General features: G+C 37.8%; 1 protein-coding gene across 1 annotated transcript; it reads right to left on the minus strand.

Annotated features, from left to right (window-relative positions):
- Positions 1–2,212: 2,212 nt before the first annotated feature.
- On the minus strand, positions 2,213–27,775 carry RAB12 (RAB12, member RAS oncogene family). The gene is made up of 6 exons (XM_052787228.1): positions 27,322–27,775; positions 13,689–13,749; positions 5,684–5,822; positions 5,042–5,131; positions 3,977–4,081; positions 2,213–3,449 (listed from the first exon to the last, which is right to left on the minus strand). Exons 1-6 carry the CDS (start codon positions 27,563–27,565, stop codon positions 3,336–3,338), a joined length of 753 nt encoding a protein of 250 aa, XP_052643188.1. The 5' UTR covers positions 27,566–27,775; the 3' UTR covers positions 2,213–3,335.

Consider the following 27,775-nt stretch of genomic DNA (forward strand, 5'->3'; position numbering starts at 1 on the left):
TAGCAAGTCACTGTATCCTGGCTTTTAACTTCCAGTCCTTTTTTCCCACCTTCTTCTCATCCTCCGTCAGAAGTACCAAACGTTGACATTAGTCGTGTTATCTCTGCTCTGAAGGAGCAGAACATCTGGTCAAAGGAAGATGTGACTGTCACTATTCCTCTAGCGCATGCAGCACAACAATGCATAATTCAAGATGTCCTGGTAAGCCAGTCACATTTTCAGCTTTTTCCATATCGTGACTCACTATTACACAAAAGAGAAATTTCCAGTCTTCCTACTTTCCTTCTGTTCACCTCTGAAGAAATGATCTGTTAACTCAACCCACTGGTTGAATGTCCATTATAGGCAGATCTAAACCTTTATGGACACAATCAAATATTGTATCAGTTTTTTGATAGGTATGAACTTTGGGGTTTGTACAAGATGCAGTGCTAACTGGACATACCACTGTAATTGTGCAATTTCAGGCATTTACTGGATTAAATCCTAACTACACTGAAATCAGTGGCAAACCACCATTCAATGGCCACAATCTATCTACCATTTTTTCATGAAGGTCAAGATACCACCGCTACCTGCAGATGTTACTACCCTATTTCTGACACTCCTGTGATTTCTGCTTGCCATGCTTGCTTATCAAGACACTCCTGTGTATGTTCTCCAGCATGAAGAAACTGCCAGGGACTAGAGGACCTCAGCAGCATCTGATGAGTTTAGTGGTAAAGCATGTTGGGCTTGGTATTAGAAGGAAACAATCCCCACACACACCCTAAAGAGTGGGAATGGGCTACCCTTAACCAGGGCTCCTAAAAAGGAGCTATCTGCTAACACAAGTTAGAACAGACTTCAAGCTGCAGCTAGTGCTCATCTTCCCTTTTTTTTTATCCTATGATTTCTCAATGGTTGTGCAGACCATTCAAACAGTCCATCATTAGATATCAACAAGGGTTGGGCTGACTGCTGAACTTCCACATGAGTCAATGGAGCAGCAAGAATAACTTTTTTTCCCCCCACCCATCTTTCTGCACCACACTGCAAATGCCTGCTAGGTAGAGCAAGGATATAAATGAACTTTTTTTTGACTCTCATAAAAGTTGCAGAGATAAAACTAGGAGGCAAAACCCCCTTCAGTCTCACAGTATAATGGATGCAAAGCAAACAGGTTTCCTGAACTTTTTATGATTTCCAATGAATAATCAAATACATTCAAGCACTCTTACATAAATATGTCTCTCAAATGCAATCAATTTTCAATTTTTGGTACAACAGCCTGGGATCCCAATCTACCTATATACAAAACAGCACAGAATTACAAAAAGAAAGTTTATCTAAGTCAAATTTCTTAATTTTTATTAAATTCAAAAACTGCAGGAAAAAAAATCACAAGTTTCTAAGTACAAATAAAAACAAACCAGCTAAAATAAAATGGTTGTCAAGTTAAAACTAATTTTCCATAATTTTCCCTTCCTTGCTATTGCCCACAGTACCATCGGAAATCCCACAAGTGCTTTAGAAATTGATTTTATCTAACAAATATGATAGTAAACCATAAGTTTACTGTGTAAAAAAGCAAACCGTTCAGGCACAAGGTGGCAGAAGACATAAGCACAAATATCAACCATGCTTCCTTAATTTGTCAGTTGAAATCCAGGTGTGCTAAAGACCTGCATGGTATTGTATTCAGAATATCAGAGCTTACTCAGTGAAATAAAGGTGGTTTGTTTTTTTTTTTAATTTTAAGTTTGTTGTGTCTTTTTTCCTTCCAGAAAACAAGGAGAAGCTGTTTAAGTCAGTGGTATACCTCACTGGTCAGTGCCAGAGTTCTGGCTAGAAGAGTGGCAAAAGTGACAAAATGGGTTCTAGCATCAGAGAGTGAGAAGCAGAGAAGCTGTAGTGTGAAAAAGACTGGTTCATACTTGTGTTGGCAGTGTAATTAATAGTTTGGTGACCACCAGCTAAAATAGCATGACAAGTAGTCACATGCTATTTGAAGATATCAGCTGGGCTAGGTCATCAGCTGCTCTCCCAACAGAGCAGTGGCCAAGGTGAACAACTAACATTTGCTGTTCTTCTAAGTACACCTAAAGAAACTGTCAAACTGAAAATTAAATTATAACAAAATTAAAACAAGTGTTGTTCCATATTCCAGAGTCTACCTTTTACCCATCATTTGATACTTGCCATTCTAAGAACAGGTGCAGTTCCACTGTCATTCATAAATACAAAATTTTATTTGCACTTCATTAGTTTAGAAAGACCACAATGTTTTTCAATACCACAACATTCAGGACACACCAAGTTATTCAAATATGTAACTACTGATTTACCATAGCTAAACTAAACAGTGTGTTTTAATAAAAGATATACCAAAGATATAATTCACAAATTCATTATCAGACAAAAACCTAACACAGTATTTGCTTGATGGGAATAATTTCCACCACTAGGAAAGAAAATAATTTTACCTTAGGTTCCCTTCCCCCAAACTCTACAGATGTCCAGACAAATACACATATATATCCCTTAACACAGGAAAATGTATCATCTTAATTTATTTATTTTTTTTAAAGAATTTGTCTAGGACAGCAGCATTGCTTTTTATACCTTCTTTTAGAGCTTGAATATATCTCCATTCTTTCATTGAAACTTAATGATTCTTGCAACCAAATTTATGCTTACACAGAAAATTATATATGCTATTTCAGAGTGCAATCTTAGATCTGCACCAGATGTGATGTCTTGGTACACAAAGAAAGGGTGCAGCATTAAACAAAATAAATAAAAGACTGCCAAAAATTAAACTTAGCTTTTCAATAAATCCAGTCAGCAGAGGATGCTACAGCCAAAAATGTTTTCACTACATTAAAAGGAAACAATGCTGATTATGGAAGCTTTGTACATGAAGTCCTCTGTTTTTAAAAAATTTCTCTTTAAAATAGTTAGCAAAGCACCATATACTTATCTTCATACCAGAAGAGTTTCTGCCTGCCTGTTTATAATAACAAAGAACTATTACAACATTTATGTCAAGAATAGGTATAGATTTAACTTCTCCTCCTCCTAGACTGGAAGTGTGGTAAACCCCCACCAACTGTACAGTATTTATAACACTGGGGCAATGAATGAAACATCATTGTGAGGGAGAGGGGTAATAATTAAATGTTATAGCTGAATCCTACATAGGATTGCATATTTGCATATTTACAAGTTAGTGTGTAGCTCTGACTCGAATAACAAAGTGCAACAAGAAACTGCCAAAGGATTGTAGTGCAGAGTAGTACAGATACTTTCTTTACCCTCACACTCCTATTTTTCACTCTGTATGGAGTAACAAGTCAACAGCAACGGACATGTGGCCTTGGAGGAGGCAGTTCTGGTGGGATTTCTGGCTCTGGTTGCAGGGACAGGATACTGTTGGACAACTCATTTCTTATAACATCCAGTGGCATCTTAAAGAAAAGAAAAATCACCTGTAAACAGTCATCTGCATAGAACTCAGCACAAAGAGCTTGTTTCACGAGTTCACTGTCAGCCAAAGCCTCAATTTAAGGATCTTTTGGTTCTTATTAGTGAACTACATTCAAGTAAGTTGTGTTAAGAATTTCTCTAAGAAAAACGTTACGAGACATTTTCAAAGTAAAGCCACTTCCTAAACCAATTACAACAAATCACAACAGAACTGCCCGCAAATGAAAGCAGGCAAACGTACAGTCAGCTGCTGACATATAGTGAAGTTATAGAAAAGAGGAAGTATAGCAAATAGGAGCAGATGTTTACTAAATTCAACAGCAGTATTTATTAACTGAAGTGTTCAGCAGAGCCTGTGAACTACATCACGCCCACTACATATTAACCAAAAATTTCACCTGATGGTGTGCACTCACCCTCTATGTCTTCCCAACAAGTACCCGCAGTCATTATTTAAACATTGACGATTTATGTGGTCAGAGGAACTACCCCCACCTGAATATTTTACCTTTTTCAGAATGTCATCAACAAGTTTTAGAAATATTTCATCCACATTAAAATTATCCTTGGCACTTGCTTCACAGAACCGCATCCCAGTTATTTGCTGTGCAAACTGATGGGAGAGAAAATAAAATAACTACACGAAGATACGCACAAACAGCAAATACACACTCCTCACAAAACCTTTAAAAAAAAACAAAAAACCCATAACTTTCCCCAAATCTGTGACTGAAGTCTAATTCGATTAATAATCCTGAATCTCCAAGGTACTGCAAATACTGCCACATATAGCTGATTTTCACTTAAAACTGGTTTACTGGAAAAGTGTGCTGCATTTTTCCAGACTTAAATCTTAGAAATGGATATATTCAGTTGACATGGATTGTTGCAGATTGCCAAAAAGTAAGAACTTTTCAGAACAGTTAATCTCAACCATATTATTAAAATACAGAAAAGGGAAGTACAGATGTAAGAATTAGCCTTGACTCTCTAACAGAAAATGATTCACTTCCAAATGCATGATGGGTAGCTGAAGGAAAATGTATGTGTATGTCCATACTGAAAGTGTCCTGATCAAGATGGTACTTTGAGTATCATGCTAAAATGTATTCTACTGTCAGGTTTCTTACCACTTTTGGAGTTGGAAGAGAACAAAAGAAACATGAAAACAAAGTAATCAAGCCAGGCTGTTGCCTGTCCTAAAATACTACTGAAAAGCAAGCACCCGGAAGAAGGCTCACAAAGATGTCCTGAGCAGAGATATCTCCATTTGTGATTCAAGTCTTCACTATATCCTCTTTCAGAACCCAAAAAGGAGTATCCCCTGTGTAGTGTAAGCCAACTTGTAGTTTACTCTTTCTTTAGATCAAAGACATACTGCTCCAGCAGGAATGCATATAACTGCACATTCTATAGAAGTAAATACTATATGGATTTTGACAGAACACCACCACTCTTGATAGGCTCCTTAGGTCTAACAGTCTGAACAAGAGTAGCTATGGACCATCAGAAGCAATACCATAGCAGTTTTGCTTCTAACATTAACTAAGAATTTGGTTAGACATGTTCTTACCTTTTCTCCCTGCTGTCGAGTTATCTCTCGATCAACTTCACAGTCCAGTTTATTTCCAACTAATAGAAGCTCTGCATCTTCTGAAGCATACTGTGATTAAAACATTTTTAATTAACTAAACCTAGAAATGTAAGATTTTGTAATGCAAACATGATATTAAAAAAGGGCAATTCTTCTACTAAATAAGGAACCACACCTACACAGTTTACATGTAAATGTTCTTCCCTAACATTTCAAAAATTTTCAACTTCAATTTTCAAATTCCATTTTTAAAACATGACTTGAGAAACAGCTGTTCTAGTTTATCTAAGAATGAACATAATGACCTTATTTTACAGACAGGAAATAAAACTTCCCCTTCTTCCCCGCCCCCCACAATGCACAGGTAAATGAGTAATGTTACAGATTTCCACTGACACTTCTAACTGGGACAATTCTAGTTCAAGGAAGCAAGAATGGACAACCATTTTGCAACAAAAACACATTAAAGTTAAATCCTGTCTAAAAGAATCCAGTGAAAATTAGTTGGCATTAGTTTAATAATCCTATATTAATGTTGTTAAAAGTCTTAGAGTACCTTTGAGGAAAAAGAATTGCTTCTTAAAAAAAAAACCACATAAAAAGAAAATACTTAAGGCTTACCTTATCAATCATTTTCATCCATTTTGGTAAATCATCAAATGTTTCCTTCTTGGTGATATCATACACCAAAATAATTCCCTTGGCACTTCTGTAATAAGCTGAGGTAATGCTGTTGAATCTCTCCTGACCTGCTGTGTCCCTAAGAAGCAGCAGCAAACATTAGCACAAACATTTCACCAGTTTGCAAAGTACGGAATAACTTTGTTTACATTTTAATAAAAACACCCTCCCACTCATTAGACACTCTATATTGAACATTTCCTCCTGTAAGTGTGAATCTCAGGCAAAAAAAAAAAAAGGAGCAGTATTTTCAATGCTAAAAAGTTTCCATACCAGGACTACTTATCCCATACTAACTTCACCAAGAAAGGTCACCAAACAGTTCTACATGCGTCTGAGAATGAAGCTGTCCAATGAAAATATACCAGCAGATGAAGCTGGTTTTGTGTTGTTGGGGTTTGTTGTTTCCTTTTTTTTTTTTTTTTTTAAATAGCCCTGAAAAAATGAAAAAAGAAACGGATACGCCCTTATCAAACACAGCTGGACACCCAACTATAAAATGAGCAATGCATTGATCATTATGATTCTAGCTTTCAGAGCCTTTTTGGATCAACCACAGCAATTCAGCCATGGTTCTAAAACTAATGCAGAAGCTACTGGCAGAAGTGAATGAAAAGAGTGAGCAACCACTATATGGTACAGCTTTTGAAAGTAGATACCTGGCTTTCACATCTACATCTACTAATCTGAGGTGTTCAAATAACATTTCCATTCTCACTTTCAGCATTGTAGGTATTTCAGACAGGGTGCATTTACACTGTAGACTATTTTCCAGCAATGGCACCATGTCGCCCGTACTAGCTATGGCTTATATTCCAAAGTAGATGAGACAGAAGGGTTATTTTTTACTGAACCATGAAAACCTGTGAACTGCTTTTAATCATATCAAGCCTGCATATGGAAGATTTTTGGCAGTTATACTAAAAAAATAGCTGGTGTACACCCTAAGTCTTAAAATGTGACTGGTATCACAACTGGAAACTAAGTTACATGGTGCTCCCAAGGGATCAAGCATTTGCTGCTTGAGTTCAGCCCCCAGAGTCAACAGATAATTTTGAAATTTCACTGTTACAGCGTATCAAAAGATGGACCAAAATGAAGAGTGGATGGGGGAAAATGCATGCATGTCTGTTGGGACTCAAAAATTCAAAAGGAACTCTCTTCAACAGTCACATTTTAGACAAAAGGAGGAGGAGGATGAATTTGGGAATGAGATTAACAATGGAGACCTAAAACACTTGTTACCAAAAAAAAAAAAGTCACATTCACAAAATGCCACACTGATTGTCCTGAAGAATTAATTCTTTTAAAGTCTATGCACAAGAAACAGTAGAACTACCACAAACCTATCTTGCTCTTCACAAAATCTTTAAAAATTTCAACTAAGCAGGTTTAAAAGTGAAGTAATTAACTTTTTCCTGAAATAGCCACAGCTGTACCTGATAGCAACAAATCTTTGCTAGTGGTTTCACAAAGTAAACCAGAGTCCACTAGAAAAAGATTTGAAACCTCTGCTTCATAGCCTGTGGAAAAATATTGACTTATACTTCACTGCAAGCCAATGGCATTGCAATATGGGGCAGAAGAGAACAAATTCCTATAGCATCCATTTTTATTTTTATTCAAATCTCATTCTCAGAACTTCAGTATTACATTTATACAAACCTTTGGGACCCTACAGTAGGTGAAAACGGGTAGCCTGTTTCAGTAAGGTCAAGCTCTAGTAGTATTTCTAGTAATATTTCAGATGGTTAACTGGTTGCTTTCTTATCACTAATGAGGCATTTTTATTAAAGCAATACACATTGTGGCAGCTGAAATTACATATATAAGTACTACTCAGAGCAAGTAACTCTACTTTCTCTTCCACTACTTCTTTGATATGGTCAGATTTATTTTTTGAAAGGTCCTTTGGATGTTCAGTCCATGAAAAATTTAGAAGTTCTAGTATGAACCGTTGATTTTCCACATATGGATAACATTGCTTTAGTGCTTATGAACAGACTTCTCAAAATTATGACCTTGTAGAGTAGCCCCTGCCATCTGTTGCTAATCCAGACTACTGATCAAGCATATTAAGGATGGGAACCCTTTAGTTCCATCATTCTGAGCAGACATAACTAGATGGCAGGTGGAAGGGCATACCTGATGTGGAAGAATGCATCAATTCTAGCTTTGGCCAGAATAATGGAAATGCCTTTTTTTTTTTTTTTTCGCTGGCTGGTCTTCCTGCTCTTCTCTGTGCCCCTACTGGAACACAGAAATAAAGGGGCCATTTCAGAGTCACCTGGCTGTACCTTCAGGTCAGTGCTAAGGACCTTTAGCAACTCCATCACAGAGGGGCTACCAGTTCACACAGTTCATACATTAGAAAAACAGAGGGGAAATAAACACACTAATGTTCAACTACCCTCCCTAAAGACAGTCATCAACACACTGGATAAGCTAAGGGGTAAGCGATGGAGCCAACTACACAACATTATACTCTGCTACTCCAGCTATCTCCAACTCTACATTTGCCGTAGCCTACTGAGTGCTCTATCTCCAAGTCTACTTGGTACTATCAGCCTCTCCTCACCCCACAAAACCCTTAGGCTCTTTAAAAATTTATAGTATTCCCAGGCTGCTGCTCCTCTCGGCTGCTGTATCCTCAGGTCCTACACTCCCCTTTGTGTAGACTGTTCACCCAAATATCACACAACTTGTAGTCTGTCTTGCCGGCTATTCAAGACACACCATGTGCTGTGGCCAGTTTAAAACATCCATGGAGAGCCTGGCTGCCCACTACATACGTTAAATGGCCAGATGGCCACTGACTGTCACCTGCCAGTTGTGCTAATTACAGTGGATTATGGCTGACTTTCTTTGCCTTGCTTTAAGTCATTGACTTCCCCACACTTCACAAAAGCAATGCTTCTACTGCTGCAGGAAGTTTACATGAAACCAGTCAACAGGTTTCTGACTGTAAATATGATAATCCTTGTTTCCTTTGAAAAGTGGAAGAAAATAAGCTGAATTTGTAGTCTGTAACATTATATTAATATTGTACTAGCCTTCAAATAGTAAGGTGAAAACTAGAAAACAATTTCTGCAATAATTAAGTTTAGAATGCAACCCCAAGCTACCTAAATAAGCTGCAGTTTGAGACTATCAAGTTCATCTTTCACATGGAAATCTCACCTTCTACCAGGCACTATCTTATTTTTCATGAAAATGTGCAGTAAATTCTTCCACTATTGAAGAAAAAGTGACAACTCCTAATGCAGAAGTATTAAAAGCATACCCAACTTAAAATGCCTTCCTTTCATGTGCAGTGCTGGAGCAATTAAGTTTGTTATACTATCTGCATTGATGTATTATACTCCTGCAGCTGGAGTATTTTAGTAAGGATAGCTATTAAGGCACTAGTGGAAAGCTGGGAAGAAGAGATGAGCATTATTTAACTGGGCTAACAGTACGCAACTTCATGAATTTCATTAAGTGGTATTAAGTGCTGCTAGTTCTTTATTTGCTCTGGTCAGACTCAATAGAATAAGTCAGTTCAATTTAATTCAAACTCCAGAAGTCCAAATAATAAATTACTACAGCTTGATCAATGATTTGGCATCACCAAAAAACCCCCAACAGATTACTCCTTTTTTAATGCTAAAAGCCATTTTCTTTTATTGAAGTTTTTTAAGAAATTGTTCTAATGGAAAAACACTGGTATTTCTAAATTGTAATCAGAAACATACAGCATATGACACCTTGATCATCTATAATCTGCAATAAAATCTCACTGCTTGACTCTATTTTTCTGCTTCCAAAACAGAAACTAGACATCACTCCAAAAATACAAGCATTACACCAAACAAAAGCAAATAAAAAAACCCCCACAAAGTCCATTTTCAAGTGTTGACTTGTCATATTCTCACTGTTTCAGACTGCATAAAATACAATACAAATACAGTTGATCTTACTTAAAATAGGTTTGGATAATTTTTGTTTTACATAAATGTTCTCTGTGTCTATCTAAAACAGTTGCTTGAAACAAACACATGGACAGTCTCCAAACTGTCTTTGGCTCTGAAGTTAAATTAATTTTTTATGAGCGGTGGTGTGAAGTAGCAACAGAAAGGAAAATATTTTTAAACGTAAAGAAAAATTTAACACTTTCACACACTCTGTGCTTTTATGGAACCTACAGGCAATATTTTTTTAAAATATTAAGTCATTTTAGAGGTTAATTCTACTTGTCAAGCTGAGTTTTTTCCTCCCATAAACCACAAATATATGTAAGATCTTTTATTACATGAAATAATTTGTTTCAGAGGTACTGAACAGAAGGAACTACATTCTGTTATATTCCAGGACAGGTGAACTTTTCCTCAGACTAGTCCTCATCCCAGAGATCTTCTAAAACAACAACTGTCCATTAGAAAATGCTGACCTGGCAGAATGTGAACTTTTTATGAGAATGTACCAATTTAAACAACCTTCAGAAGCAAATCAAGACTTCTTGCCAGATCACTGGCTTCCTTGGACATTAAACCTGTGGAGATACCAGAGAGTCCCTCTGGCTCACCAGCAGGAAACTGGGTGCAGTGGCAGGGCACCACGGTTTCCAGCAACCAGGTCCTTTCAGAGGGGAAGCCAGAAGTGACTGCTGCTTGTGTCAGTCGAGTGCCCAGATTACTCAAGTAAGAGGGCACAGTCAGACGCCCTACTGTCCTGCCAAGCAACTCCCGGCACACCTATGCTTCAAAGCATGGAAGTGGGGTTCCTATTATTTGGTCTAGTTTTCAAGCTTTGAAAAAGCACTAATCAGTGCTCAGATTCACTTGGACGCTTATGCTATCCAGTAGTTCTAGTTACTTTACTCCATGACCTGAGCTGCTTGCATGCATTACTTCTCACAGAACATATGAACTTATTTCAGCCAAGAACGGCAATGCAGAAGCAGATTTACTGTATCTACTACTTCTGGCAGCCCAAGGGGCACTACCACTGTTCCAGGTGGCACAGAAAACATAGACACTACTCCGTGTCCTCACTGCTGCTCTACCATTTCATAATCTAAGGAGCAGGAGGTTGTTTCCTGACTGAAAGTCAGGGAAAGAGAGGAAGAGGTACTGTGAGGTAGCAGGGACCAGATATGAACAGGTAAGCTAGAGGCAAGAGCAGTTGCCTCTGTGATCCTTAGCACACAGTATCCCATTGTGAAAGGAATAGGGAAGACAAGTCCAATTTGTATACTACTCTACTAACACTCTACTAACAGCAGCAGGTGTGAAAGCTGCTTTCAAAAGGACATTTTGCACATGTAATGGCTTAATATATTCAACACAGTACTGCTGTTTTTTGATAAATTCAAGTGGTATAGTTCTGTGGAGAACACTCTGCTGGTAGAGTGGTCAGTGGAGACACAGGTCAAGTGACCGTAAAAACACCAAAGTTAAATTTTTTTTAAAACTGTTCTTGTTTGATTTTTGAAGTAGAATCATCAAATGAGTAAGAAAAATATAATCAAACTTTGACGCTTCAAGACATAACCTTAGTCATTTTAAGAAAACAGATAAGCATAAACTTCAGAAATTACCTGTTCACTAAATAAAACAGGTTTTTGTAGTAAAGTTACTGTAATCATTGTATATAAGACTACCAGGAAGTATGAGGCAACCTTAATTCTGCCTCTGTGTAGGTATGAAAGAAGACTGACTTAGGATCAGCCATGCAACTTAAGTCTGTATTTCTAAACTTCCAAGTGTTTGACTTGGTAAATGCTCTCCTCTTTTAATCTAACAACTGAAGGTACAATAAGGAGCCAAGGGAACTGGGGTTGTTTAGTCTGGAGTCGAGGAGGCTGAGGGGAGACCTTATAGCTCTCTACAACTACCTGACAGGAGGTTGCAGCAAGGTGGGTGTCAGTCTCTTCTCCCAAAGAGCAAGTGACAGGACAAGAGGAAACAGCCTCAAGTTGTACCAGGGGAGGTTTTGATTGGGTATTAGGAAAAATTTCTTCAGGTTATCAAGCACTGGGACAGGCTGCCCAGGGATGTGGTTGAGTCACCATCCCTGTAAGTATTTAAAAGACATACAGACGTGGCACTTAGGGACATGGTTTAGTGGCAGACTTGGTAGTGTTGGGTTTACGGTTGGACTCGATCATCTTAAAGGTGTCTTTTGCAACCTAAATGATTCTATGATTCTGGGATTCTATGATAAGAGTTTATAAACAGGGCCAACAACATATGCAACATAATTCAGGATAAATTAGCAAAAGGAGTGCTTATCTAATTGCTTTTCCAAAAAATTAGAAGTATGCCAAGACAGTTGTAAGGATTTAGTATAAGAACTGCATTTTAACAGCCACTGTTGGAGAGTAAGTGACACTTAGGAGCAGGATGTTGTGTTCTTGGATTTTATATTTTAAAATATTGTCTCTTTGTGTTTTCTCCACCATTTTAGCAAGGCTTCACACAGGAGTAATGGTCATATTTTAGCAACCTATCAATTTTTAGTTTTAAAAGTTTCCTATATCCTACTAGCATATTCTCAATATGTGGAAAATAATGGTTTAAACATCTCTTTTCCAACAAAACATCTCTCCTTTAAAGTATTTATTCAACATGAAGAAATTGTTTGATAAGCTTAGCACATTTCACAGCAAGAATTCCTATCAGGCATACAGTAGCATCTCCATATCAGAATTTTTTTGTTACCTCTGTCAGCTCCAGCAGACCCTGGCTAATAATTGCTGGCTCAACTGCCAGCCTTGTGGTCATGGGTTTCCAAACAGGGACTGATGATGGATGAAGACATGCCACTAACATTCAAGTGTTAGGTGACTGATGATACCAAACATGAAGCTGCAGTTAACTCAGAGGAAAGCAAGACAGACACATGGTGTGACAAACAGAGTTGATGGTGACCTGCCAAGAGGAGTTAGTAAGCTGAATTCACTGCATCCATGTAGTTAAGAATGAAAACCCACCAGAATATCCCGAAAGAGTATATTTAGAGCTTTTTTCCCCCTCTGTGGATTGTTAGCTTTAACAGTTTAACTACAATGCCAATTATGCATCACACACTGTTAATAAACCAAAGCTAAGCTTCTACATAGTAGTATGTAAGATTAATGTATAGAACATAGCTGGTTTATTCTCTCATAACAATGTTTATGTATTGTACTACTCTGCAAAACAAAGGAGCTCTTAAGCTCAATAATTTGTAAACAATAAAAAGTGTATTAATCAATATCAGGAAACATGTAACCTACTCCAGAAGGGAAAAGCTTAGCTCACACTTGGAGCTTTCTGTAATAGGATATCGGTACCAGTTAAGGTATAGAGTCTTATTTGTATGGGATCATTTTACTTCTCAGTGCTGTTTAGAGTGGATATAATTTACTTAGTCTTGAATGCCCTTCACTTTAAAGTTATTTAATATAGCGTCAAAGAAACAGCACTGCCTATACGAAGTTTTAGAAAAACAGTTTAGAAAATATTTCACAGTTGTTTTATAATTGCTGTTACAATGAAGGTCAGCTTTCAACAGTCCAGAAAATAAATTAAAAAAACCCAACAAAAAACTAAACCAACCAAAGTGTACTTTCTGTAGTGTCTATTTAACACAGCCACCTTCTGTTGTTTGTAGAACTCCTATTTCTTGTGTAGGTGATATCCTCCTTCTAGGAAAAGGGGCCTGAGACCTCTGTGATGCATTAACATTTCAATAATTACTTTCATGTCCTATTTCTAACTTTATCTCTCCTTCTCCTCCTTTACCCTCACAAAAATCTAAGGGCTATTTTGTTTTGCCTAAGTCTTGTGGGAATGGAGGACAGGAGGAATAGGGTAAGAGCTAAACCAGCTTATAACAGTTAATAGTATTAGACAGGCATATTAATTCATGCTAGAACACAAAAATTAAAACATACTGCTGGTTGCACGTTTGTTTTACTTACCAGATTTGTAATCTAATTTTCTTTCCTCTTAGCTCTACTGTTTTGATTTTAAAATCAACACCTATAAATAAAATACAGTAAACAGAAAAGGAGGAATAAGAAGCAAAAGTAACGAGGGTGTAATTATTTCTATGTTTATTTTTTTTTATATATATATATATATATCAACTTGTAACAGTCTGAACAAGCAGAAGGGTTTGCACCACTATGGGTCACCTCAGGAACATCATCGGGATTTGACAACCACTATATAGCCTGTGAGCCATCCAATTTGGCAGCATCACAACATAAACCTTCCACTTTGTGCAACACTTCCAGCAGCAGGTAAACCCAACATAACAGTAAAACAACAGGCACAGTATGTTTGTTTCTCCCCTGTTCACCTTGACTATCAAGGACAAGCCTGCTCTACTTCCAACTGGCAGAGATGCCCTGGAGGCATGGAGCAAAACCAATCCCTCCACATCAGTTTTGCTGTCTGTGAAGTGGGAACAATACACATCTGATTTCCAGGTTAGATGCTTAGCACCTGTAAAGTGCTTTAGAAGTAGTGCTGGAATTGTGGTTGGTTTATGAAGAAGTTTATCAACACTGTCATTCTTAATTCCTGCAAATATTTATTAGCAAACTGCTTAGATTTAGAGAGGGTATTTGACTTTTAAAATTTCTTTTATACCTGTATGGTACTTTTATCCATCATCTCAAAACTCCAGCCACATTTTGAATGCATGCTAAATATCAAAGATAGAACCATGAAGACTTTGTTATACAGAAAGATTATACTTCTATAAAAAAAAAATAATGCTGGTAATCAACACATAAAACATACTATAGTGAAACAATACCTAGACACAAAAGATTACCACCTGAACTACAAGAATATTTCAGGGTATAAATGTCCTAGAATATCATAGCATTTGTAGATTGTGAACCTGTTCATTTTAGTATACATTTGTATGAAGATTTTTGCTTCAGTTCTTCCTTCTGAACACCATCCCTCCTAACAGTGCTAAATCAAAAAGGGGCAAATAAAAAGACAAAAGAACATGATTCAGACTGGTACACTTAAACTCACACAGAAGTGTAGGACCGTAGTGTGTTAGAAACACTTTTGCTACTTCACATACAATTGTATACCAAGGATAGGGATGGAAGTGAAGAGGAAAAAAATATTTTTATTCTCCCTAACAAAAGCTATGCATTTTCCTAATGTCTACCCTTGGTAAAAGCCAAGCATCCCTGCTGAGATTGTTACCAAGTCAAAACTGGATTGTAACTTTGACAGAAAGGACTGAACTTGGCCCTTATGCAAAGCTTTGCAAAACTCCTGAAAATTTAGGTAGGGGAAAAAAAAAAAGTGCATTTTACACCCTGAAAAATAGTTACACATTGTTGACTTGGCATTTATTTCAAAGCACTTTTAAAGATAGTTATGTCTGTAAAGTTGTTGGATGAGACAATAAAATGGACTCTGTTTTAAAAAAAACTAGACACACTTTACTAATTGAACTGTAAAGGATACACTCAATTCTGGTTTTAGTTTGCAAAGCAGGTTGCCACTGTTCAGCTAGATTAAATAAATGGAATGATCACTGATCTTCATTCTCCTAAACAAAAATCCCTTCAAACAGCTTGCAGTTGCACATTACATAGTGATAAAAGTATTGGTTATCACCACAATATTTGTGCTGCTTCTCCATGTCCTTAAAAGCATCTAGCACACTTATTCACCAATTCTTGGAGAGCTATTCCGGTCATACGATGCTTATACTTCACTTATCAAAATATATCCCATTCAAACCCCAGCAGGGTTCTTGGGCAATACAGGAGCTAAAGTGTTAAACTGATTTGTACCATACAGTCTACAATTTTAATGGCAATTTTCAAGTATGCATATGCAAATTGAGAAAAATTACTAGAATGACTAAAAATTTCAGAGCATTTATTAATCCTAACTTTAAGAAATATTTTTCTACACTTTCAAAACACCACCATCTGTGTTAGTGTAAAAGCAGAAGAAAGTGAAGTGATCCAGCTATGCTCTACTATCCAAAAATGTGGGAAATAAGAATTCTTGTAATTACTGCTTTTCTATTAACAAGATTTTTTTTTTTTTAAAGAAACATCCATTTCTACTGTTAAAAGCCTTTTCTCTATTTAAGTCCATTTAAACTATAAAATGCAGTTGTCTTAATGGTCACAGCTTTGTCTACAACAAGACAGCAACTTTACTTGCTAAGGAGATAATCAGTATTAACTGAAATTGCTTCAAACCTCTCTCTTCCTCAAGGAAGTCTGAATATAATTGCCCACACGTCTCAACCCCAATTCCCAATCCTGCCATTATCTCATTCACAACATACTGTATGATTTGTCATTCATCTGAGAACTCAGGTTAAAAAATTTTTGCTTTTCTCTCCCACAGAAACATAAATAGAAAAAATAATCTATGATGTTCATACAGGTGGGTGTACTAGTCTTAGGCTAGCAATTATACTTGTAGAACAGCTTGATCTGAGCACAGAGAGAATACAGCTCTGCTGTGTAAAGAAAGAGTCCTATTGTCACACACACAAAAAAGTCTAAACCATCTCCAATCCAAAATTGTGTATTAAAAACCATCACAGGAATTTCACAAAAGTTTCACCAACTCCAACAAAATATTTTTATTTTTACAGTTTACAGACATGGTTTATATACTGCTGTCTTACACAAACCAAGGAACAAAAAGGTTCTGTTGTATTTTTTAAAAGGAAAAATAAATAATGAACTATGGGGAAAAAATCCAACTCTTCTAATAAAGTAAATCTTCAACTGGGCACTTCCTGGGACTCGTAAGCACAACATATGAATGAAATGAAGTAGAAAAAAGCCTACATATTAAAGAGATGGTTTCAAAATAAATATTATGTCAACAGCATTCTTATTTCAAAGGCAGATCTTTTTACTAATAACCTTAAAGTCATACCATGAAACGTTTCCCTACTGTTAAATTTTGGAACGAATGATGCAAACCAGTAACAGTTTTGGAAAAGCAGATTCTTGTACAGAACTGTTTGAATCATTTAACACAAGTCAAATAGCTTGCCAGAACTAAGCAAAGGTTGCTCAACTGCTTTTTATAATTAGTAATGCTCTGCAAGCATCAACACAATACCAAAAGCTTCATGTCTGCCAATACTGAAGGAAAAAAAATCTGGCAACTTTCCTTTTGCACATGAAGAAACAAATTCCTAAGCCTGTCAGGTTTCATTACCATGTTTCTCCACAGACCTGCCAAAGGTAGTGCTTTGAGTTTACATGCGAATCAGTAATTTAATTAAAACACTGCCACAATAATTTGTTTTCCACTTCAATTTCAAATATCATCTAGAGTTAAGAAGTTCAATGAAACAAATTATTTAGCTTGATTAATGTCAATGACAATACCCGAATGAAAAGTTTTGCTATCCATACAATTACTCCAACTATTAAAAACAAGAGGAAAAACTGTTAATGTTCTCTAAAAGTCAATCAGGAAACTAACACTTTCCACTATTACAGATAACAAAACCTTATTAGTCACACATGACATTGAGAGTTAGACAACTGCACCTTTCCATTCACATATGCTAAGCCAGTCTCATATGTTCTTTATATTTGCAGTTGCAGAACAGAAGATTTGGACCAACTGCTGAAAACTCCCATTCTTCAGCAAAATAACTACTAACAGTTCTTTTAAGCCTCTCCATTCAGCACAGGATAGAGAAGGTATTAAGCCTGCTCTTAGAAAATGGTGGATTTTTTTTTGAAGAATCGCTCTGTAATACTATAGTGTTGATGCCAGCAATATTTGATAAATTCTTTAAAACCCTTGCTTCAACAAACACTTAATTTACAGTTGCTCTAAGCAAGACGTGTTTCTCAGTCTTGCTAAACCTAATTCTAAGACCTGTTAAGTACAGACTAATTGTCAGAATTTTTTCAAGTTTCACGCTGTTTGATGATACTGGTAGTCCTTGCACAGTTGCTACTTCCTTAAGCCAGATACCAAAACACAACTAATGCCCAAATTTAATAAACTCGTGCATTTGTTCTGTTCAATCCTGCCAGAGGCTGCTCCAGTCTTGAAGCTATATAGCTGCAGAGTGGTGTGCCTGAATGCATGCACTGACAGTCAGGACTTACTAGCCCTAGGATAACACTCTACTAGCACAGCTACACCAACACATTCCCCACCATGCGCCTCCAGTTATGGCGGGTATCCCCTAAAAGGATGTCAACAACAGCTAATACAAGCCACTTAAGCACCTTGTGTCCTTAATTATGCAAATAGAACTGAGGGCATGGGTTTATATATAGTTCAATATAATAGAGGAATCGATAATTACTGTTGACAACTGCGTTAAATCTGAACAACACATCTTGCAAAACAAAAGGATTTTAAAAGGCTCTCTTTAGCTGCTACAACACTGGGAAACTATTGCTGGTTTGCATGCTACCTAGTTCGTATTTTAAATGCCTGCTGGCTAATTTGTCGTCAATGAATAACCAAATGTACACATGCCATGGAGCCAACAAGTGCATGTGCTTATGATCATACTGAAGCATGCCCTTTGCCAGGTCATAGTGATGTGAGGGGAACGAAAAGGTTTATCACAGTCTCCCCTCCCATTAACAACTCTGCCTCCTCTCCATATATCAGGCTTGCGTGGACCACAAGCAATCAATGCGTTCAGTTTTTCTAAAATTATTACACTCACACCGTGAGTAAATCTAGACCACCACCTCTCTTTTTATGAATTAAAAGGTGTGCATTTTGATGTCAGATTTTGATGCCCATTTTTCTCTGGAAAGGCCTTTTTCAGGAATCCAAACACACATCCCATACACATATAAGAACTAACGAAAAAGGCACAAAAATACAGATCTCAGCTCTGGTTTGGGTTTCTGATTTTGTATCTGTTAAGCATTTCAAAGTATACTGATTCAGCTTGCCCTACCACTTAAAACTGCAAGTATGCTGCTGCCCTCTCCCCACAGGCTAGATATATGTCAAATAACATATTAAGTATAGCAGCACTTTGGGGTGTGTGTAAGGTAAGATTATTAGTTAAGGATTTTCAAAATTTTATACAAAGCACATTGTTTTTGTTAATAGCACATGAACTTTAGATTAAAAATATGCTTCACACAAATGAGAACATCTATTACAAAATGCACTAAACTGAAACTATGCTTTTTCCAGGAAAAATAAAGGGCTAGTAGAACAGAAAGGGTTTTTAAAAGTATATTAAACACACAGCTAAGCAAACTGTCTGCACTCCTTTCCAAAATAAACAGCCTTAAAAGAAAGAGAACAGACACTCAAAATAGAAGTGCACTAATGAAGTTTTAGATAAGGGCAAGTTGGTGAGGATGACGTATCTTGTCACTGAACCAAACTTGAGACTGTTCCAAACTTGAGACTGAAATCCAATAAAAATGAAGTTTAGCCCAGAACAGTTTTATAATATATTAATTTCTTGCCCCAAACAGAAACTAAAAGTTACCTACTAAAGCACAAACTGAAACACACACAACTGGGTCTAGCCTCCCTTTTTAATAGTAAAAGAATTTGTTTAGAAATAAAACAAATAGTGAAGAAACTTCTTACTATGCATTTTGCATTTACATTTTCAATTTTCTTTTTTTTTTTTTTTTTGGCCTAAGTGGCAGGATATGGAAGTGGAAACTGTTTTGCTTAATGCACACAGAGTGACCTTTCAGAGGCCAAGATTTCCTGATAACAAAGTTAAAGGAGGAACTAGGAAAACAGACGCAAGTAGAGCACAAAAACCCCCTCCAACTAAAATCAATTCCAATAGATTAAATTTTCAGAGGCCTATTAATGATTCGCATCAAAGCAATTCAATCAGTGAAAAATAATCAGACTATGTTTAAAGAAACACAATCAGTTTAAAAATTCAGAGGTTGCATATATACTAATTAACCATTAGAACAGACACACAGTTCAAAGACTATGACAGTTTATTTAATTTGGACATCTGACAGAATTATACAGAGAAATTTTCTTACATCCCCTACAATTGATGACTGAGGTCACATGCTTCTTGAGGTAAGAACCACCTTTGTTAGTCCTGATCTGTAACTAAATGCAATACAATACTTACACCCATCAAGAAACTTCTGAAGCCAATGAAAAGATGCTCAATAGCTTCGATACTGATTTCTACCATCTTGCTTGGGTGGGGGGGAAGCAAGCAACAATAAAAGGTACATGGGGGGCAGATGGGAAGGTTACAAAAACTGTTTCAAGAAAAAAAACAAAACCATTGTATCTTATTTTAATTGAAGCTGTAGGACATGCAGTTAATTTTAAAACACACTAAAGCAGAAATACTTCTTTCAAACTGCATATTATAAATTTAAAGATTTTAAAGATATTTGGAAGCATTAAGTGTTAGTCAGATATAAGCCAGTTTGGGGATTATTTTAGAGGCAGGTAAAGTACGTTGTCCATAAAGCTTCGGCGTGTAATTCTAGAACGATTAACATGCAGACATTTGAGACTACTTGCCTAAAATAAAAGTGTACCCGCATCTCAACTGGCAACTGTGCTACAGACCAGAATGAAACAGATACGCCAACAACAGGAAAAAGAAAAAAAAGAAAGAAAAAATATTTAGTAATATACATGCGGTGACTGAATTTTGAAGGCGTAATTATAATGAGTTTTTCAGAAACTGTCAGTAATTTTTGAATGTCCAATATACAGCTTCTAAACATCTCAGACGCTTGGTACTTCCAAACTTAATGAGAATGGAAGAAGTTATCATTTCTTTACATTCTTGTGGACAGTAAAATTATAAAGCTTTTCACAAGATGTAGGCTTTTGACACTACTTATGGTATTAAGTGCAAAGCATGCACCAAAATTTTGATAAACAGAATGAGGTAGAAGGAGAACTCACACGTAATAAGACTCTCTGTACCTTCTTGAACAAGACTTATTTTCAAAACTTCTGATTACAGAACAGGAAAACATAGTGAGCTACTGGTCTACAACTACCTGACCTGAAAGAAAAATTGAATATGAACTAAAATTAAGCTTATTTCACGAGCAACACTATCCAGATTTTTAAAAAGGCAGAATCTATTTCAAAATGAGACTGAAGTTAGCATTTTAGTTTGGGCATCAATTTTCCCACTCCTTGGGATATCAGAAGAAATAAATTGTAAATGTGTTGCTATATGCTCTTAAATAGTTGCAATCTTAACAACTGAGAATATTAATAATTTTTCTTGTTTAAGGACAGCCTAGTGAAGATAGTTTACAAAGACTTCAGGATTTTTGTGATGAAAGGCACTCTAAAAAACTGTCTCTTCCATTTTATGGTTTAGATAAATCCATAATTATTCTGCATAGTGCATGCACTATTTTCATTAAATGAATGTTTAAGCTTACAACTCCCAGAAAAAAATAAGGAAGTCCATAACCAAGAATCATATGGCCCTACTTTCTTTTTTTCCTTCTTTGCTACTGACATGCTCAGCTGTTCACAGCAGAGACTGAGTTTGACAGCTGCATTCCACTGTCCTTGCAAACTAAACTCTGCATTCGACACCATTCAAGTGGCCTCTTCATTTTGCCTGCTGTTTTACTTGTGTATTCTCATGTATGTACTGACTAGGGACTACAAGGTACTCTGACAGTTCTCTAGTGTTGATATAACCCAGTACCTGAATATTTCTATCAGCTGAAGTTAACATCTAGTTTACAAATGAAGAAAACAAAGTCAATTTCAAATTTACTCTTCTTCGCAACCTCTTGTTAATTAAAAATGCCATACCTCTCCAAAACTCTATTCCTGAACCCTGATAATTTATATCATCCACCTACTATATTTTCCTATTTTAGAATATAGTTTTGTTACCTTGTGAGGTTTCAAATGATTACGCATAGACAACAATTGCTGACTCCACCAAATGCTGTAAAATATGCTTAGTTGACACATCTGAGGCAAACTATTACTTGCCAGGTGCTTTCAGTTGCTGTAGTCTTTGGTGTCAATTACAAGTGACAAACCTACTCGTGAAGGTAAGAGGCAGCTTCCAGGGAACACAGGCTTCTGTTGCAAGTTGCATTTTCTGAAGTTATGGTTGCAGAACTGAAGACAAACAAGGCAGGTTCATACAAGCATCCTAATTATCTTAAGGTTTTATGTAAGACAAAACTGTTTTCTGTGCAAGTTTCCAGCCTCCTGCTCTCCTCTATTTGTAGTTTGTCAAGTAATTGCAGCACACCATTAATCAGATGTTTATTTACACTATTCTGCACTAGCCAAAAAGCCAGTATGTAAGAACAGATAGGTATTAACACCCTGGACGCGTGAAGCTAAGAAGGCTCAATTTTCAAAGAAATACTTATCATTAATCAGAACTTTCTTCCTTTTTTGTACAACAGCAGAAATTTCTCAGTATGAATACAGAGCTGATTTTGTGTATAAAGCAAGGACATCTTACTGCTACTTCTTCACATTGTAGTAAAGCAAGAGACATCTATTTCCACCCTTTCTTCCCTCTCCCCACCCCAACGAAGTTTTCAGTGCCATCTTTGGAAAGAAAAAACAAATATTTAAAGAAAAAATGAAAATTAATTATATTTGTCAGAAAGAGCCCACAGGCACATACAAGTGTAGCAAAAAGATAAATGTTCCTCTAGTTGATGAAGGATGTTTTCCTGAAAAATTTATGTAGGTTGTTCTTCATCTCAGATTACATCAAATTACTAAACTTGTTTTTAAAACGTGATTTTTATTATTATATACTGAAAAATTATTTTTCAAATGGTTAGTAAGCCACATACCATGTTTACAGTGCTTGTGAGAACAAATACTGACTAGGTAACTAAAAAACTGAGGAGCAACTTAAAGGGCAGTTCTGAAAAATGACCAACTGATACTTTTAAAATGACTAGACTGATACTTTTAAGTGAATATAATTATATGACAAGCTTATGGGAATGAAAATTAACGTTTATGTTGTTAATACACATTTTTTAAGGATAAAGAGAATTAAGAAAGGGTTTGAACTGTGACAGAAACGCCAAACATATATACATCTATATAATTACATAGATGTATATACATTTATATATCACATACATGTGTGTATATATATTAAAACCAGAAGCTGCCTTACTTAAGATTGCTCTGATAAAAGATAAACCTAAACTTTTCACTATTACTATTGTTTATTTGATGGATGTTAGGCATTTTTGCATGGACATGGGTATTTTAAAAAGAACTGATAGGGAAAAGACTGCTTGGAAGAAAAAGCTATGGAGCTCTGTAAATCTAACGAGTTCCCAACTTATGTATCATTTCGCACTAACATCAAAGTAAGGTGAAAGAAGGTCAAAGAGCATTTTTGTGGAGTCAAAGGAGTCTTATACCACAGTGCATTTGCATGCCACTGATCTGGATCCCACAGGCTACAATTAGTCCAAAACATATCGCAGGTCACAACATTCCCATCCTGATTCACAACAAACCTTCTTCCCATTACAAACTTAGCTGAGTAGCTCTACTTATGATTTTGCTTGTAAATCAGGACTGAAGGAAGCTTTAGTGTTTACTACAAGCAGTACTGTAGTTTCCTGTGAATAGCTGCTAAAAGGAGCCAGCAATGCATGAGGCACCCAAACTGCTCTGGTATTACCAAGGGCAAGGGCTCTTTCCTGGGATGCTGTCAGACCTGGTGGAAAAGAGCTGAAGACTAGGCCTCAGAAACTTTGCATACTAAGCCAGCATGTAAAAGAAAAGCCAAGGAGCTCAACTTGATTTGAGGGAGCAGGAGAGTCAGCTGCCCGAGACGTGAGTCAGCGCAGGGCCTCAGGTTTGGGTGAGCAGGAACCTCAGGTTCAGAGATTAAAACCCAGAGAGAAGCGTAATGCCTGCAGCAAAATTAGATGGACAGGAAATACTGCTGATTACAGGAATTCTGTAGATCTGTCATGGAAGAAAAACAGCAGAGAGATTGGGAATGAGCTAAGATTTGGTGGATGCAGGTAGGACAGACAACCGTGACACTGAGCAGTAGCTGGACAGACGCTGGGAAGAGAATAGAGGCCTTTGACTATTAAAATAAGGGGACTCTGATGATAAAAGAGGGTGAGATAGCACCATTTTTAAAAACTAATATATAAATTATAACATGACCACTATGGAGAGAGATCTGAATTAAGATGTATTTCCTCCGGGATAGGAACTACTTGGGGTGGGGTAAGAAGCAAAGGCAAGCACCATTCCTTCACCACACATCTTTGAATCTCCTCACAAATGTGGCAATGAGGATTTATCCACTACCTTTGGAAAGATGATCCTTTTTCATGCTGAATTTGGCATACTTGTTTTTAACCGTCAAGAGTCTGAAAAACCTCCAAGTGATAGTTTTGGATTGGACAGTTCTGCTCCTGTGTGAATAATGCAGGTGCACGGGGTCAGGTAACAAATCATAAATGGAGATCAAATTATTTTAAAAGAAAAAGTGTATATTTATGTTTGTTGACAAAGAAATATCATGCCAATGTTACCCTCGCACATGCATTACTCCATTATAGAAAAGAAGTTACCTTAGCTACTCTGGATTTAACACTGGCATGAAAAGAGTAATTTTACATCATTGCAGATACAGAAGAACATTTCTAAAAACAATTTCTATGCCCAAACAAGTAATAAGAATAAGTTATAACCTCATAGTAAGAACAAACATTCAGACCTAGCACATAAAATTGGGAACATCAACATTTATTTCTCATCTGACAACCACATGCAAAAATCAGTAAATATTTGAGCATATTGAGCATTCTCACTACTATGTAAATAGCAGATTAAGTAGACACAATATTCTATGCAACTAATTTAATGCCCAAAATGAATACATCAAAAGAATTTCAGATCAACAGCATATCGTGTGCCGTTACAAATAATGTGCTGAAATCTGCCAAGCTATTTTTGAACACTTTCAAAGAACTTCAGTATCTAAGACTGAAGACATGTTGATGTGTTTTTATTATAGAATTTACTTTACCAATCTGGCAATGTAGTCTTCTCAAATTAGCATCAAAATACTGTATCTTTCTTAATTGAATCCACACCTCCCCTCTTCAGCAGAAACACTCCACTTTTCAATGACACAGCGTTATTATCCTAAACAGCACTTAGGGACAGGAGACAGCCAAAGTTTTTGGACATTTGCAATTCTTCCACTGTTGGAGAAGACCTCTGAGTAGCCTGTACACTTTCATACAAAAGGTTAAGGTGTTAAATGTTGTCCTGTTCGGCCTATATTTCCACAGGTTTAATATAAAATCAAAGTAGTAAGGTTGAGACCATTAATATCAAGGTAAGGGAGTAAATATGTATTCTAGCATTCCATTTAAAATACAGCTTCACTAATATAAGGGAGATACAGCAGATTTTAGTCATTTGTTTGGTTACATAGCCTTTTCAAATTTAATCTCAAGGTATATTCAGTTTACATAACTTCCTCTGAAACTGGATCAGTCACAGGGTTTTCAAAAATGTTTCAAAACACATCCTCCACTTGTAATTCTTGAAAACCACTGCAGTAAGTGGTGACAAAGAAAGAGCTTTATGATTTCAACCATGTATCAAAGTCTGACCTCAGGTCATTTTGGAGTGTGGGTTATTTTCAATCTACATGAATGGTAAATAGCAGAGGTTATTTTTTCTTACTCTACAGTGCAAAAAAGCAGGGTGCAAGCTGACTGTGAAAAGCTCTTTCATTTAGCAGTCAAAGGATCTGGGGGAATCTCAACAGCTCTCGAGTTTAGTCTGAGAACCTTGAAAGAATGCCATTGCTCTCAAGTCTTTCTACATGTATTTTGGCACAAGTTGATTTCCCTATGCTGCTTATGTCGGCACACTTTGCACATCCAAGATTACATAATCTTTCATATAGCAGCATACCACCATTCATTTCCTGTTTCTTTTCTAAAATAAGTAAGCTTCTCTGCTTCAATCACTGTCTCAGTTATCTAACAAATCAGTTTTGCTTAGAAGGCACCAGACTGGAAGTCTGGACCAGGGTCTAGAGTACCTCCTCTCACTTCTCAAGATCTGCATCAGGAAATTAACCCTAGTTACAGAGAGCAGCCCAGCCTTGAAGGAACCGTTAATGTAGGTCAACCCAAAGAAGATGCATGTGAGTTCAAAACAATACATAGACCTGGAGAATTTATAAAGAATACATTCCACTACTAGTCCTACTTCCTCAGCTGTACCATACGTTTAATTAAATCTGTCTGTCTACAGAAGCCATCAGCATTTCTTCATTACAACATATCACTTGAGGATTACTGCCTCTGATATGCTACACTTTCTTTCTAACTTCTACAAGGTTAAGTTACCAGCTTCAAAACAAAAATATATCAACACTAACAGTGCTAATCTGCACTACCAGTTTTGGATTTTTAGAGGACCTAGGAAAGAATGAAACAACTGGAAAAATACACATTAAAACTAAAGCAAGAGTAACTGAATTATTTTGTCACAGGAAGATAGTTTTGGATAGTAATAATTCAGCTTTTAAAAGGCAATACAATCACTTTCCATCAGATGTGATAAGTCTCCTCACATTCCAAGCTACAATTAAGCTAAGCACACATATTTTCCAATGACACAGACTTAACAACTGCCTTGCTGCAATACTCAGGAGTTCAAGCACAAGACTCTAATAACAATGCAGACTAACTAGCTTGTTTTCCTCCCTTTACACATATTGTGTATTACAAGACAGCAGGCATTAAATTACCTCCAATACTCGTACAGATGACTAAACCATGAATAAGGCAGCATACTACAGAACTAGGATGTTGCTCTTCAGTTAGTCGTGCGAGGAGCAAAACACGCAGTGTGCTCAAGGGGTACCATAAAACAAAACATTGACTTCCTCAGATCTAACATCACCGTGGCCGGGGAGTGCTTGATGAAGGCGTAACACCAATCTGGAGTTAATCAGACTATGGTCTGGAAGAGCATTTGAAGTCCCACTGACTACACCGAATACACACTGTGCACCTTTCAACTCCCCAAAATGCTTCAGTTTCCCTACATGCAACATCTAAGACTTGACCACAACAGAACGTTTTACCAACCATCCCTAATGGTTTGTCATTAGTAAGGCTGAAACAGGATACCGAACACCTTCTCAAAACTTGCAGAGATAACTAGGACCTCCACGATCTTTCCGCCAAGAGCTGGGAAGTTTGTCACCAGGGGCTCCCTCGCCAGAAACCCCGTGAGCTTCCCCCTGTGACATGGCACATGGTTGAGGAACCCACCCGAGGCGACACAACCCCACTCCGCCATACGGGAGGCTGGGCGGGAAGGGGACCACCACGCACCCTTAAGGGGACGAGGGCTGGGGGACCCCTGAGGGGAAAGCTTCGGGCCGGCACGTGGGGAAGGGGCCCACACTTGGGGAAAGGGGCCAGGGAAGGCAGCCACCACACCAAGCCCCGCGTTTCCACGGCCAGGCCCTGCGGCAGGGTGGGCACGGCGAGCACCGGGGCGAGGACATCCCCCTCCCCCGGGACGGGGCGTGCGCGGCCCGGCGGGCTCCCTTACCCACGGTGGACTTGCAAGCCTCGCAGAAGGTGTCGTCGGTGAAGCGCTCCATGAGGCTGGTCTTGCCCACCCCCCGCGACCCGATGATGATCACCTGCAGCTTGAAGTCGGCCGGGCGCGGCGGCTGCTTCCTGCGACGGGACTGCCCCCCGGAGAGCGCCGGCGACCCTCCCGCCGAGCCCGCCCCGAGGTCCAGCCCGCCGCCCCCCACCCGGCGCTGCGGCAGCCCCGAGCCCGGCTCCATCAGCGACGCATGCGGCGGCGCCGCGCTGGCGCCGCGCTCCCTCCCCGCCCCCGCCGCCACCGGCGCAGACGACTACGAGGCAGGGGGAGGAGGGGGCAGCGAGGACGAGACGAGACGCGACCGCCGCCCGGCCCTGCGCCCGGCTCGGCCCGAGGGGAACGGGAACAGCAACAGGAACGGGAACTGCGCCGCCGCCGCCACCACCGCCGC

The sequence above is a fragment of the Harpia harpyja genome, chromosome 5 (assembly GCF_026419915.1).
Source record: "Harpia harpyja isolate bHarHar1 chromosome 5, bHarHar1 primary haplotype, whole genome shotgun sequence".
In the NCBI taxonomy this organism is placed as follows: domain Eukaryota; kingdom Metazoa; phylum Chordata; class Aves; order Accipitriformes; family Accipitridae; genus Harpia; species Harpia harpyja.

Bases quoted from the DNA above. Each gene is read 5' to 3' on its own strand.
- RAB12 (XM_052787228.1), bottom strand. From the start codon at position 27,565: ATGGAGCCGGGCTCGGGGCTGCCGCAGCGCCGGGTGGGGGGCGGCGGG. The intron at 13,750-27,321 runs GTAAGGGAGCCC...TTTTATTTATAG, and splicing joins GGCTTGCAAGTCCACCGTGG to GTGTTGATTTTAAAATCAAA. The intron at 5,823-13,688 runs GTAAGTAAAACA...GCTGCTTCTTAG, and splicing joins AAAATTAGATTACAAATCTG to GGACACAGCAGGTCAGGAGA.